Source organism: Mustela nivalis, assembly GCF_964662115.1.
Source record: "Mustela nivalis genome assembly, chromosome: 3".
Classification (NCBI taxonomy): Eukaryota; Metazoa; Chordata; class Mammalia; order Carnivora; family Mustelidae; genus Mustela; species Mustela nivalis.
In genome coordinates this window covers 88,401,318-88,417,560 of record NC_139022.1, presented here as the reverse complement: position 1 = coordinate 88,417,560, position 16,243 = coordinate 88,401,318, and the positions used below count along the sequence as shown (strand labels likewise).

At 40.3% G+C, this 16,243-nt stretch overlaps 1 protein-coding gene across 5 annotated transcripts in view; it reads right to left on the bottom strand.

The window, feature by feature from the left end:
• Positions 1 to 1,673: 1,673 nt before the first annotated feature.
• Positions 1,674 to 16,243, bottom strand: part of ADAMTS6 (ADAM metallopeptidase with thrombospondin type 1 motif 6) — a 307,097-nt gene continuing 292,527 nt past the window's right edge. For all 5 annotated transcript variants that reach the window (XR_014309548.1, XM_082723084.1, XM_082723083.1 and 2 more), the window contains one exon: positions 1,674 to 4,865. Coding sequence is in view for 4 of the 5 variants with exons in the window: in XM_082723084.1 (XP_082579210.1) it covers positions 4,756 to 4,865 (110 nt within the window). In the remaining variant the exon portion in view is untranslated. The remainder of the gene's footprint in view (positions 4,866 to 16,243) is intronic.

The following is a 16,243-nucleotide window of genomic DNA, read 5'->3' as shown; positions in this document are numbered from 1 at the left end:
TGCAGCTCAAGACCTTCAGTGGGCTAATAGAAATCATCAACCAAGAGACAATACAAACATAACCTTGGTTCCCCACAGAGTGGAGCCAGCCCTCAAACTACAGTTTGATTTCAGGCCTCAGATACTATCTGTAGATGAAATGAGGAACAAAAAATGCTAGAAATAACCCTCTGAGAAAAAGATGGAAGACCATTTTCCTTTCAAGTTACAGTTTGGAGTTTTCAAGTCTGAGGTACAAAGCCAATGTGAACAGCTGTTCTTTTTGAAAACATGTTAGTTTATTCCACACATTCTGATTATATGAATGTGACAGAATTCCAAACACAGCTTATCTGTCACTTTTTCATTCAGGTACTAATCTTTTCTCTTTCTTGCAACCACCTATTTAGAATTTTCCAGGCCTCCTGGACTGTGACTTTGTTTTTCCTCCCTGAATTACATTTTCCCTCTTTCTTTTAAAAGTAATGAATATTATCCTAGTTACACCAATTCACACGTTTTTGTTACAAAGATCAATACCCAACTTTCTTCCTAATTCACCTGAAAAAAAAAAATGTCACCTGGCCTTTTGGAGCATAAACGCTCAAGGATGATCCTAGTGCTCTTTGGAGTGTGGCAGAGATCTCCACAAGGGTGGATTGTCCTTGGATCAGGGCCCTAAGTAGGAAAGAACCCTTTAGATATTTCAAAGGGAGAAAACAGTTAACTGGAAGCTTAAAAACAACTGTAAACAAACAGACTCACATCTGAGGAATCTAAGCTAAGGCAAACCTTATTTCTCATTATTTCCCCCTTCCCAATCTCTAGCAGAACTACCCTTTGCAAATCCAGTGGGAAGATGATACAGCTGGTCCCACAGTCTTCTCATTCACTGAGCCTTCATAATACTCCAGCCCCTTTTGACTCCTAGAATGACCCTGAAGAAATACTCTCCAAGACTATTTAATCATCGCACCTGATTTCTTCTAGTGTATCAAGTTGAATGTGTGGATACGGAGGTAAGCAGACTGAAGCACAACCTGCCTGGGCATTCCACATCTTCTTATGTAATTGATGAAATTGTCATTATGAACATACTCAAATAGCTAAGCATGCAGGAGGGTTACCTTCATTTTAGTTGCCGAGTTTTAAAAATTGCTGAGTTACCTTTGCATGTGACAGTATACCCCAGCTCAGCAGTGGCTGAACCATTAGTTTAGCCTGAGAGGAAATGTCTGGAGATGGAAAAATATGCCCCTCATGTTCCTATGCTCCCTATTGAATTTAAGTAGAAAGATCCTTCTACAAGTGTCAATACTTTTGTCCAGCACCTTTTCCACAATGAAATGTCTTGCAACCTCTTCTATGCTAAAGAATTTATATGGAAAGCAAAAGAAAGAGGAAGGCAAAAGAGTCATGGGTCAATCAGGTCTTCCTTTCTAGGGTTAGAATAGCTGACTAGTGGTCTCTGGGGATAGAGATCCACCAGAAATACCCAAAGCCCTTATATTTAATAGTCCTGAAATAAAAATAAATGCAATCTCTGAGGAGGGTAATAAGGATACAACAAATTCTCTCAATCCTGGATACTACCTGGATAATTTGGGTAGTGTAGTGTGGTATTCCAAAGGATAGATTCCTCCTACTGCAAGTTTAACACCAGCTTTTCAGGGAATAGACAACTTTCATCTGAATCATTCTTACAAGCTGAATTTTTATTTTTACTAAATTATCTATGTCAAAAAAAAAAAAAAATCTGTGCCTGGTGTGGAATTTCACTCCATCAAGTGTTACAATGATTTTCTCATTTTCATTACAAGCAGGAGAATGAATGTAGGACAAGTGTTAGGAAACATGGCAATAAATTAGAATATAATTTACAAAAGCAAAAAAAAAAAAAAAGTAACAGTGTACCACATTAATACTGAGTATAAAATAATAAGCAACAACTAATCACAATAATACAAAGGTAATTTCATTCTGTATTATTAAGGATACCTATGTGACATTCACTCCAAAAAATTCCTAATGAAATGGACTGTTTGGGGAGTCATATGTATCTTAAGGGCTTTAATCAGTTGGGTATATTTACCTTTCCTTTTTCGGCAGGACTTTTTGCCAGTGGCAGATACTGCTCTCAGTCATGGGGTACCAGTTTCCTTGGGCCTCCCTAAGTAGTCCACATAGCACAGTACTTTGGAGGGCCTGCCATGGTGGCTCAGCCTCCACTGACAATCCTATTGCTATTATTTAGGAAGAGAGTATATCACGTAGCCATGTGATTGACTGCACAGTTAGCAGCGGTATTGTGATGTGCTGTAGAATATGATTTGTTTCCCCACTCAGGTTTAGTCCTGTTACATGCTGTGCTTGGTTCCTTCTAGCAGAGTAATCTGATGCTGCGCCTGGAAGCCCTCTGCTCCTGGCCTTGAGGCTGGTGCACACTCCTGGGGGAACACTAGCTGTCCCCTCTTCTACCGTTAGTCAAGGGAGCCCAGGGCAACGGTCCTCACAACGTTAGTTTCCAGGTGAGGTGTAGAATAGACTAAAGTCAGTAATGTAAGAAATCTTTTTGGAATACAAACATGAGCTGATATTTATGTTGGGGAAAAACAGATCCTGACAGGAAACCTATGCCTAAAATGCCACAAAAAGTACTCATCTTTTATTTACTTCACCAGGGCATATTAGCACCAAGTTAACTGCTCTTTGCAAGGGATGGAGGGAAATCAGTGCTGGGGCCACGCTGCTCATGGGCTGCCTTCCCTTCACTGAATAGATGGTGCTTTGGCTCGTCTTTTCAGGGCAGTATACAGAGGGGCCCTGGCAATTGTTGTGTATTGTCAGTAGCTTTCTCTGGCAAGCTCAGGGACATGAGCTGTGGTGTTGAGAGAGAAAGCAGGCGAGAAAATAGGGATGACCACGACTGAGTGTGCGGAACATCCCGTGCTGACTGTCCATAGCAAACCTGAAGTTTAGGTTGGTTTTTGAAGTCTGTGAGTCTCTTTTCCTTTCTGGGAAAAACAAAAACAAAAACAAAAACAAAAAAAAACTAACCTCTACCTTAGGTCACGGCGTAGCTTATACACCTGACATGTAGTTTGAGCACACACAGTGACGGGTTTAAGTCAAACATACTCTTTACTGCAAGTAGTATCTTTACAAAGTAGCCATTTGGTTGGAGTTTGAGGTGTTGGTGTAGCACTGTGTACACACCTGTAGGATACAAAGCACATTCATCAAGAACCTGCTGCAAGCTACAAGTGTTCAAGTACAAAATACAAATAAGTACCCTCTTTTTTTCCCTTTTCTTTTGATCCCACCGTTGAAGCTTTTGATGGCCATGACACGAAATTACTTGTGGATAGGAAAAATATGAGCTAGCTGATTTAATTTAGGATTCTGGATTTGATTCTAGAATTTGACTTGCCCAAGAAACTTGGTTTCACATTTGATTGCCATTCAGAGTATCCATAAAAAATACAAAATAGTTGGTTGAGTGACTATTAAAATTATGCTTTATGATCTTTAGGCTTCATGAGTTTTTCTTCTTTGGTTGTTATCCCTTGCCTACTTTAAAACTCACAAAAATAGCACATTTATGTGCAAGCACACTCATCTAACCCACACACTCAAAAGCGCCCGCACACACACACACTTGCTTTCATATAAATAAATGCCCTTCTGCCATATCAAAGAAGGGACATCTGGAACCCATCACAATTGTCAGCAAAAGGGTCTGCCTGGTTATTACTGAGCCAGTCTATCTTTTGCACGGCATCATTTCAGTAAGCTCAACACGCGTGCAACAGTCCAACGGGGCAGAAGCTGTTCTGTGGCCGGTGAGGATGTCAACACAACTGAGTTGGGGTGAACCAAAGAAGAACTGAGGCATCCTGTGTGATGGCAGCAAAGGGCCTGTTTCTTCGGTCTCTACCATACCCCTGGTCTGGCTTCTGCATGAAATCGAAATGTTTTTCTCTTAAAGTTTTAATGGAAATCTCAGCTTCACTTGCACAATGGCAAGTTGGCCACAGTCTTTTAGCACAGGATTTATAGACTCGCACAGCTGCAGTAACTGATGCACTGCCTTCAGCTAATTCCTTCACTGTTGTTCGGTTTAATATAGTTTATATATGGCTCACAGCAGTGTTCAGAACAGGGGGGTTATTCCTAAGGAAATTAAGTGGAATGAAGAAAAATCATATGAAATTTCATTACTTTTGATTTATAATTGCTCCTTAAATTACAGTTAAAAGCCCATTTTAGAATTTCAGTTGTGGTGCTGTTGTAGTGAGATAAAGTATAGTAAATATTTTTAAGCTATGACTTAAGATTTCTGAATCTTCTTTTACTTCCATAGTTGACCAAGTCATAACAGCTACATTTTAAACAGTTTTAAATACAAATGGATTCAGTGTCATTGCTAAGTCCATAATAAAAATTATCTTAATGGTCCAAGGAGGTAAACAGGCTATTGGATTTACTCGAAAGAACACAGACGTTCCATAGTAAGCAAGTCTCCCTGTGTTGTTTGGATCTCTCTGATCTGGCATTCCCTCCTTAATACCGTGTCCAGCACTTTGGATCAATAAATCCCACTTCACAGAAGTTAAAATAATATTGAAATCCTGTCAGCTAGGGCTGACCAGTGGTTACGTTTTCCACAGGGTAATGCATTTGCAAGGACATCAATCCTCTTCCTCTGGGTGACTCTCTTTGATGGACGCATTTCCACGATGAAATGACAAGGCGCTCTCTCTGGCTTTCGGTGGGTCAGTGTCCTTGGCAGGTCTTACAACACATCTGTCTGAAGTATGCTCGACTACAGAACTTGAACTTCAGCACCAGTGGGCAATAAGCCACTTTGTTCACATCTTTGCACTCTATCGAATGGGGGCAGAAAATGGAAAACAATTAGAGGCACATAAACAAGTGCATAAACAAGCCAATGGGACTGTGTGTTTGGTAAGGTCCCCCTTGCACCAGTCCACCTTGGCTTCCACATCCATGTGGTTTTTGTTTTTGTTTTTAAGCATACCCTGTCTGGTACAGCCTACCAGAAACATTCTTTTGATAGATTTTAACACAATTAAAAAAAAAATGATTGCAAGGCTTTTCTCCCAGACTTTTATAACTATGGTGCATGCCCACTGTGTCTTGAAAGAATTACCATTTGTTGGGATAAGTGATCACTTTAGACAGCTTGGAAACATGAGTCACTTTTCTTACAGCGCTTTTATTGCTTCTTTCTCAAGGGTTATTTTATTCGGCAGTGCAAGGTTATCCAAAATCAAACATGAGTTGCATTGTTTGATACCAAAGTACACATGTCTCAAGAGAATCTCTGCATCTGTGAGGCGTGGGGATGGGCCTGGGTGAATGAAAAGGATTGCTGACAGTGGCCTAGATTCAGCCACTACACTAGACAAAGAGGAAAACTTTGAGGGGTTGGCCTCAAATGGCAGCAGTCTGTGGGTTATGGAAACATGTAGAAATGTCTTTTTTTAATTTGGAAGTGAGACATGGCCTTCTTTTTTCCTATGTGTATTTTCTCCTCAGTGCTAGAGTTGCCACAGTTGAGGTCTGCAGTTCTTGCAGCCAGAAGGTGAATAAATGATTCTTTCTCCATCTCCCCTTGAAGCTGCTTGCAGAAGATGGGGCGAAGGGGCCAGTGTAGAGACAGGCACACCAGTCTTTGATCCTCAGCACCCCTCTCACCACCACATAACCCCGCTACTTCTAATAATGATGTTCTTCTCTAGTCCTCTGGTCACTTTTATCTGGGGATTTTAAAATACTTTGTAAACCTAGTAATTAAATTTCCATATGCCTCCCAGAATCAAAGTTCCACCCTCATTTTTCCAGGTGGTTAACTGAGGCATCCTGGGTAAACTGCTGAAGGTAATTAGAATCAGGCAGAACCCTGGGTGAAGTTCAATGTAACGGGACAGTTTTGTCTTTGCTGCTTGCTGGGTTATTTGCAAGTTTTTTTTCCCCTGGCTTCAGAAATGCACTGAAGTTCTAAGAGATCATATACATGGTACAGAAGGCATCTATGAGAAACTTGAGGAATTATATGTGAAGGAATGGGAAAGTTTTCCATTATTATTGAGAAGTAAGGTAACAATTTTATTGATCTCACATTCCAGGCTCTTTCAGTGAAAGACTTAAGTTTTATACGGGAGCCCTCAATCTTCTGTGAATATAAACGCTGTCACCATTGAACTTCTTTACTCACAATTTGACTTACAAAGAGAGTAAAAGTTAGAAATTTGAATAGAAACTTTCCACATTAGGATTCTCAGTAAACCTAAGCTTTGGCTGAAAGAAGGCCAGAGAGACAAGAAAACTTTCTTTAAATGTTGTACTAAAAAAGAAATCAGAAGATATTTTATGAATCAAGTATGAATTTGAGGCAAAAAGATCTCCACATATTTTAATTTGAAGGTCACTTGGCATTTTTTTCCTTCCTTTTCCTCTCTGTCATGACCAGTAAAAAGTAACCAAAACAGGTTTAGACTAAGAATATTTTCATGTTGGTGGGGGGAAGTTTTATCCATGTTACCAAGAGGAATATATTGTCAAGGTAAAGCAGTTATTAAAATGATGAGAAGGGCTCCTGGATGGTTCAGCGGGTGAAGCATCTGCCTTGATCCCAGGGGCCTGGGATCGAGTCCTGCACCAGGCTCTCTGCTCAGCAGGGTGTCTGCTTCTCCTTCACACTTTCCCTCTGTGCTTTCTCTCTCAAATAAATAAATAAAATCTTTTTTTTTTTTTTAAACATGAGAAAAGTCAACAAAGTATCATTCATCTTTAATTCTAAATCACCATCCTGGGGTGCCTGGGTGGCCCAGTAGGTTAAGCCTCTGCTTTCGGCTCAGGTCACGATTCCACGTTCCCGGGATCAAGCCCTGAGTCAGGCTCTCTGCTCATCAGGGAGCCTGCTTCCCCTTCTCTCTCTGCCTGCCTTTCTGCCTACTTGTGATCTCTCTCTCTGTCAAATAAATAAATAAAATATTTAAAAAAAAAAATCGCCATCCTAATGGGGCAGGCCACCAGCAGAGACTGCCCCTCCGAGTTGGCAGTGGGGCTTGATGGGACCGCGTCAAGTACAAAATAAATTTTAGCCAAAACATAAAGATCGTTGAGTTGAGAAACAACAGAGAGAGGAGGACTGGTTGCTTTAATAGTACAAGGAAATAAAATGAGAAGCCAGGCTGCCCTGGTTTAATCCTAGTTTTCTCATTTACTGACTTTATGCCTCTGAACAAACAGCCTCTCTGTGCCGGAGTTTCCCTCTCTGTAAACAGGGATGATGACCGCTCTTACTTCCACACATAACACATCTATCCTATGATGCCACCTGGAGCAGTGCGTATACAGTTTGTCAGCACTTGATAAATACAAGACATTGAATTACAATCGTTGCTACCACTATTAGTTATTACTTTGTACCACCTGATGACAGTAATAGACTACTGCTGGCGCATTATTTAGATTACTACTGAGAAAAGGCTGTCCTATTGACATAAGTCAGTATTTTCTGGGGTTTAGTTTTATTGGGAGATTCATTACTCCATTTTTGGAAGAGTTGCTGCTAGTCTAGGAAAATACTGAGTTGAGCAAAATACAAACAAATGCATAGATTTTTCTTCTAGATTTAGACCTGGGAATCCAATTCCATGACAGATAATAACTAATGAATAAAAAATTCATAAGTTGTTCCTCCCTCCAATGACCCCACCATCCACCCATCCAGGCCATTACAAATATCCATAGCTTGAGATTCGGCTTCATGCTGGAAATGAGAGGACTCTACTCATCATGCAGAGGCCCAGAGCACAGTCCTTTGGCCACAAGCAGTGTCTAGCCTCGGGGTAGGCTGGAAGCCAGCTGCCAGGTTGTCCCTCTCTGAACTTTTCAATACCCCTCTCAAGTTTGTTGTCGACTAAGTTGATTGCAGCCAGCTTGACTGAAAGCAGGAAGTCATTTGGGTCTTGGGAGTGGGATCAAGTTTAGAGAGGCAGGCACTCCGGAAGAACTCATGCAACCTGCCCCAGTACCATAACACAGTGGTAAGGGGTGGCAGATCTGGAGTGAGTCCTGGGGGTGAATTCTGGAGCTACTTCCTCCCCTTATTTGATTGTCCTGGGCCAAGTTCCTTTACCTCTTTGAGCCTCAGTTTCTTCATCTGTGAAGTAGAGACCTGTGACAAGACCTCCTCATAGGATGTGGTAAAGTGAGGCACACATGACATAGTGCTTACAAAGAGCATCGCCCCCTGCCCCTCAACCCTCTCCCCTGGCACCTGGCACAGAGGAATCACTCAGTCCCTTAGCTCTCGTTATTACCACTAACACATCTGCCTCTGAGATCAATCATTGTATATAATGTCTCTGGGATCCCTAACACAATGTACCTAGGCTCTCACGGAGGGTTACACATTAGCATGCATGAGCAAATTAACAAAATATATCAAACAGAGAGCAGGTAAATCATAATGGTATAGGGTGGAGAGAGATGGGGGAGGAGCCAGGGTTGGGAATGCCAAGATGGGGACAATAGGCTTTGATGAGACATTAAAATGGAGACCCTGGGGCTGCCTGAGGACATGCAGCTTTGATGCTCAAAGGAAGATCCCTGAAAAAGACCCCATTCCTACTTCTTGGTTTTGCCTTCTAGAGATGCCCAGACAGGGAGAATCAATCAATCTATTTCTATGGAAATCTATTTACCAGAAAAGGTCAACCATGACTGGTCTTTTATTCTCTGCCTTTTAATGTCATAAGAGTTTGATACAGTAACGATCACATTAAAAATAACTTATTAAGTGCCTCCTATGTGCCAGGAATTGCCTGGCGATTTTACATACTTATATATCTAATCCTTTGATGTATATAAGACATCAGATTTACATAGATGGTAAAACTGAAACTCACAAACATTAGGAAAACTAGGCTGGTCACAGAGCTAGTCAGTCTAAGAGCTGGGGCTTGAACCCCTCAGTTTTGGCAGCATTCTTGGTGGCATGGAACTACAAAAAGTTTTCTGCCTGTTAAGACTTCTGTATTCTTGGCAGATACCAAACGTCGTGAGTCAACCCTGGGTGGGATCATCACCAGAAAATTTGCTTTGCCACCTTAAAAAAGGGGAATTAAAAACAAAAACAAAAACAAAAAACAACCTACATCCAGTAGGGGGCTCAAACTAATAATCCCAAGATTAAGAGCTGCATGTTCCACTGACTAAGTCAGTCAGGTGACTAGAGAATGAGTAGGGTTTTTTAACAGGTATTTGAAATAGCCTAAACACTTTTCTTCAGCTTTATCCTCCTTCTTCAATTGTGTAAAATGACATAAGTGAAAGGTGATTTGAGACACACCAAGAAGTTTTAAATGCCCACTATTACAGAAAGCTGAATGTAATCTTAACTATATTTGGAAAAGTTTTAAATTATACTGGGCCATTCAGCCCATCTGCCACTTTGTAGCTTACCTAGAGAGGATCGACTTGTTGAGCTCTTGAATTGGCTCATTGACATTCTGCTGATATAGTCAAGAAGGCTTAATTGTAAAACTTACTAGCCTGCTTCATTCTCAAAGCCATTAAAAATATGAAATAATGTGGGGAGACTGGGTGGCTCAGTTGTTAAGCGTCTGCCTTTGGCTCAGGTCACAATCCCAGGGTCCTGGGATCAAGTCTGACATCAGGCTCCCTGCTCAGTGGAAAGCCTGCTTCTCCCTCTCCCACTCCCTCTGCTTGTGTTCCTGCTCTCGCTGGCACTCTCTCTGTCAAATAAATAAAATCTTAAAAAAAAAAAGAAACAATGTAAGTGACAAATCACTCAATTCTATACCTGAAATTAATATTACACTTTATGTTAACTAACTGGAATTTAAATAACTTAAAAAAATAATCTTCTCACCCTTGAATTAATACATAGTACAGCTTACTATTTATGATAAAAACCATTCTGGAAAAGCTCTGCATAATTAAACCACAGTAACGATCACATTAAAAATAATGTATTGAAATCAAAATAATAATAAATGTTCTGTTTTGGTTTCTGAATGATCTTCAGTAGGCATCGATTTCTAGATAATCTCTAAAATATTTAATAACCAAAAGCTTCTGTATACCTAAGGAAAACATAATCTGTAAATAAACTATTATACTAGGAGACCTATTAAAAAGCATCCTTTAGGGATGCCTGGGTGGCTCAGTGGGTTAAAGCCTCTGCCTTTGGCTCTGATCATGATCCCAGGGTCCTGGGATTGAGCCCCGCATAGCATTGGGCTCTCTGCTCAGCAGGGAGCCTGCTTCCCCCTGCCCCCCACCCCTGGCCTGCCTCTCTGACTACTTGTGATCTCTGTCAAATAAAGAAATAAAATCTTAAAAAAAAAAAAGAAAAAAAAGGAATCCTTTGGGTAGAATATTTTGCAATATAATTACTTTTTAATTAATCTATTTGGAAGGTTTGGTCTTCACTATCATTTTCTTCATACAGATACACTTATATACTGCTTTTTAAGTAGTGGAATCTAAGTCAGCAGGGTCAAGGATTTTAAGATGAAGGAGCTTGATTTTTCTTTTCTGCCATCATCATGTACCAGCTAAGTATTGTCCTGGAAGAGAAAGATAAGACACTCATTCTACCTTTTCTCTTGTGAGGCTATGGGAAGATTAAGAGGTCCTAGCATGAGGTCTCTGGGAAATATTCTGTGGACCTAACTAGTCTCTTCTTTTTTACATCTCACCTCTCCCTGAAAATAAAATATCACTTTATCCAAGGCCAGATATTTCTAGTAGGGAGAACAATTTATGGAGTATTCCTTAATTCGTCTCAAGGACACTTGGGAGTATACCAAGGGCTGAAAGCCAACCCCTAGGCCCCACAATGTGAAATAGACCCATTATTAGAATCTGAAGTAACCTGCCAGGTATGCTAGAGTGGGTCTCACTGGTAATCTGGATTTTGGTAGAGTTGAATGATAAAATGAGACAACCTGTTTCACAGGCAACACATGAATCTACTTATCATTGATGTGCCAATGTGTTTTTTCCCCAGGTGCTTTACATTAATCTTTCAAATCTCTGACCTAAAACACATGATTTTAAAATACTCCCACTGAACAGAGGCTTATAAATTTAGGATGCCATTGGATTTAGATTCATTGTGACTGTGAAGGCTTCGCTTGGTCCAAGGAGTACAAGAGCAACTCCTGAGATGTAGTGCTCTTGCCTCTATTTCATAAAATGCTACAAAGCCTAGCTATCATTGGAGTGACCTGGGGCACATAGGGACATAGCCTCTCATGACCAGGTTGGACCACTCAGCATCTTTCTATGGAGAATGCACACCCTGTGAGGCTGTAAACTCTTCCTGAGATTCAGAGGAAGAACACAGTAAGTAGAGAGTTACCACTTAAGCACTGTAGGGTCTATCTTTTGGATTACAAAAGTGCAACCAGCTATGCCTCTGTCAAACCATCCAGGGAGATGCGGAGCCTAGTGAGAGGTGAGATGGCAGAGGCTGTGCATGTGAATTTGTGGAGCAGGAGTTGGGGGTGAGGGGTGTGAACTCAGGATTTTTCCTAAAAAAACTGTACTTGAGCCCTTGATACATTAGATAGGCAGACCGGAAAAAGATAAACTAACAAGTTTCACTTGGGAAGTTGACATTATTCATTGCAGACTAGTCCACCAACTTTTCATTGTCAAAGCAAGATGATGTCAACTTTAAAACTTGATTCCAGTTTTCATTTCACCATGGACTAAGCCATTCCTCTTTCTTTGTTTTCTCAGTTTCCCTTTACCCATTCTGATTCCCAGGATGCCACCCACATTCATCCTCTCAGTGGTATGATCCCAACACAAATCCCAGGGTTCCCTGTAAACCAGACAGCCAGGAATGTGAACCTGAGTGGAAAGGTTCATTATGAGCTTTTGAAAATGGCAAAGGAAAAAACAACTCTTCTCACCTCCTTGAAATCAAAGTCTTCAAATGAACTTCATTGTCTCTTTCACTGTTTTTTTTTTTTAAAGATTTTATGTATTTGACAGAAAAAGAGATAACAAGTAGGCAGAGTGGCAGGCAGAGGGAGAGGGAGAAGCATGTTCCCCGCTGAGCAGACAACCCAATGTGGGGCTTAATCCCAGGACTGTGAGATCATGACCTGAACTGAAGGCAGAGGCTTAACCCACTGAGCCACCCAGGCTCTTTCACTGGTTTTAACACATCAGATGCCACTTTAAATCTCAAATCCAGGAGCTGTTTTGTTCTAGGGGTCTGATGAGATTTCTGGAGCTGTTCAGGCTTTCTCTGAGTTGTTCATTTGAACAACTTTGAACAGCAAAGCCACTGTTAGACAGCCTGAGCTGGTAAAGCAATGCACATTAACCACACTTTTCCTGGGTTGATTACCAGCTCATGGCACACCAGGAATTATTACCTGGCAGCAATAAATGCTAGATGACAGAGAGGCCTGTGCTATTGAGAGGCTGAAAAGACTCACCATTTAAACTACAAGGGAACCTGAAACTGCATAAAGGTAAATAAAATGGCATTTGGGATAGAATTTCAGGTAAGCTTGAGTAGGATAGTCCCAGCTGCCAGATGTACTTCAAAAAATTACTTTGAGTAGTACTTTAGATGCAGTAATACCCAGTATGTCTCATAAGTCACTCTTGGTGGCAGTGTAGAGTTACCTTCATGCTGGTGGTCTGTCAAAATCAAGCCTATAATGTTGTAACCCTTCACTGAAGGCTTTCAAGAATTAAAAACTAAAGCAGATGTTGAACAAGGCAAATTGTATTTCCCTCCATACTTCTATTTCCCTCTTACTAGTTATTATTTGTAATATCTTGATGCTCCACTTTTTAGTTTCAATCTCCTATTATTCTTTATTGTCTTTTTAAAAAAAGATTTTATTTACTTAGACAGACAAAAATCACAAGTAGGCAGAGAGGCAGGCAGAGAGAGAGGAGGAAGCAGGCTCCCTGCTGAGCAGAGAGCCTGATGCTGGGCTCAATCCCAGGACCCTGGAATCATGACCTGAGCCAAAGGCAGAGGCTTTAACCCACTGAGCCACCCAGGCACCCCTATTCTTTATTGTCTTAACCTCCCTCCATTTCTTCTCTTTCCATTGTTTATTTATTTATTTTTTTAAAATCTTACTCAAATTCCATTATTTTATTATGGCTTTTGGGGATGAATGTGCTTAACTTCCTTATAGATTCCTAAATTCCTTATCATGATTTATTCCTAAATTCCGTATTTATTAACCAAAATCTAAATGGGAGTCTTCCTGGACACTTCCAAATTTCTCATCTCCATGTCTGACTGTTCATCAGGTTCTTTTTATTCTCCTTTCCATTTAATACTTTTTTTCTCATTCATTATTCTCCTTCTGATTTCTACTATACCTGCCTTAGTTCAAGCCTTCTTCATCTCAAGACTGGACTCTTCTTCCACACAAGGTTGACTTCCCACTGCCCCTTCACACTTCTGCCATCCCAAGCTTATCACTCCTCAATTTCCCTCACTTGTTCTCTAGAACTTACAGATAGAGTCCTAACTAGCTTCCACAGTATGCAGGACCCTCAAAACCAAGACCCTGTCTCTCTCTTTTTAGCCACATCTCCACTGCCTGCCATCTACCAACCCACTGCACCCATACTGAGCTACCCCCATGCCCCATGACTACACATACTCTTCCTCAGCTAGGAACACCCAGACCTCCATGTCTTCTTAGCAAACTGTTTCATACCTTCTAGTGCCCCACTCAAGCTTGCCTTCTCCATGATGCCTCTGCTGCTTATGTCCTCCTCAGTGTACCCACGGTAACTTCTTTCTGTCTTGTTAGAGTAGTGCCAATATTGTGAAAATTATTTGCTGCCACTCCCAATAAACTGTGCTCCCTTTGAGGACAAGGACCTTGTCACATTCCTTTCATAGCCCTAGTGCCTGGCACATAGTCAGTAATGTTTATTAGGTAAATAATAATGGTTGGGTGAATGGAGAACAGTATTTAAAACCATTACCTTGAGGGATGGAAAGATAGATATATATGTGATAAATCAAGCTCAGGAATATGATGAAGCTGGAATCCAGATGATGGGTGTTCATTGTATAATTCTTTCAACTTTGCTGTTATGTTTGACACTTTTTATTATTTTCATAATAAAATGTTAGAATGGAACCAATTCCTAAACTGTGGCTGTTAAAGCAATTCTCAAGATTCTATCCATTTCACCCATAGACACCCCACTGAAAAACCATATTTTAGATCCCAAGAGATCTCCGTTAGTCCTACTCTGTCTTGGGGTAGAGCTGAACTAGTTTTTTCACAGCTTTCCACTAACAGTCGAGAGAACCTGATTCTGCGGGGGGAGGGGGGTCCTTTCCTACTTTCCTGCAGTAACCAAAGCATACTCCTTCCCCTACGACCAAACGTCTCTCCCAACTCTCCCTTAGTAACAGGCGTTTCTTCTCTCCCTGGTCTGACTTCCAGAAGTCATATTATTTATTTATTTATTTAAAAGATTTTATTAATTTGAGAGAGAGAGAGAAAGAAAGCACAAGCAGAAAGGAGGGGTAGAGGGAGAGAACAGGCTCCCTGTTGAGCAGGGAGCCCAACTCAGGGGTTGGATCAGGACCTGAGTGGAAAGCAGATGTTTAACTGACTGAACCACCCCGGTGCCCCCCAGAAGTCAGATTAGATTACTCATAATAACTTCATGCAAGAATCTCTTCTTTTTTGAAATCAATGTTATCTGTACATTCCATATCTTTATGAATGACAACTTATGATTTAATTCAACCGTTTCATCCTCTTTCCCAGGGCACACACTGGGTTGTTTTTCCAACCACACATAATAGCTGGTTCACAGACCACTTTAGTCTATGAAGCTTGCCTTGATCTATAAGGTTAAAGTCACTAGTCTTCCATTTCAACTCTCTAACTCTCTCAGCACTATGTTAACTGCTCCACATAACACCTTCTACCTTCCTTTCTTTTTTTTCTCTTTGAGTATCTTCCCTGTAAGACGATGAACTTATAAATGCACTTGAATTTTCTATAATGAATGACCAAGGCTGGCCACAACAAGCATTTGATAATTAGCTGCTGATGAAATGAACTGATAGTTTCAGGTATTTAAATGTATTCAATATATGTTATTAGGAAGCCAAAGAGAACACAAAACAAGTTATGACAGATATACCCACTTTAAATCTAATTTCGTAAGAGCCATCCTCTTTCTTTTCAATGAGTAGGCAGCTTTAGGGAATAATAGTTCTAAGATTAGTCATATTTTGTAGGATTAATAATTTCCTAAAAGTTTCCTCCTTTACTAAGAAGGCTAAAAATACTGTCTTAACTGCTTATGTCAAATTAATATTAACAAAAAGTGATTTGGCCAGGAAGATTAAATGGCCATGAGGTGTTTCTCCAGATAATTCAAGAAACCTCAGATTAACACCTATCCATTTTAGGAGAATTTCTTTAAGGTAGAAGTAAATCCAGGTGCAAATGATATATTTTGCCCACCCTGAAAACTTTGCATCTCCAGCTGTGAAGATTATGGATGATAGCCACTGTGAAAAAAAAAAAACTTTGGGGGAAATTACTAAAATTCCTAAAATGAAGCTATAAACTGCTTCGTATATATTGCAATATATATATATTGCTGTGGGAATGTTAAAAAGCCAGTTCTTTCAGCAATGACTGAGCCTAAATCTAATGACTCAGCATGATGGTCAAGCTATAAGTGTTGCAACTTTATAACCAGAAGCTCTTTTTCATGCTAAAATACCATCCTTAAAGAGTGAATTAAGAATAGCATAAAACTGTTGAAACTGACATGTCCTTGGGCTCTGCCGTATCTGGGTTCAAATCCTGAGTCTACTCATTTGGGCAAGTCACTATCATTCTCTGCACCTCAGTTTCCTCCTCGGTAATACCAGCTGTTGGAAGGTAATTATCGTAATTATCTTTTTCTTCTTTTCTACAATGAGAAAATTAACATTTGAAACACAGTTTCAAACATATGCTTTAATTATATGTATAACAAGCATGAATTTTAATCTTCATGATGGTAATCTACATGATGGTATGTTTCTCCAAAAAGAAACAGAAGTTTTCACTTCAAACTGTGGTTCATTAGAAATCATCTCTCAATTCTTGGATGTGACATTAGAGGTTACCCACTCCAATCTCTCATGGTATAGATAAGCCAACTTAGCTCCAGAAAGGCTAAG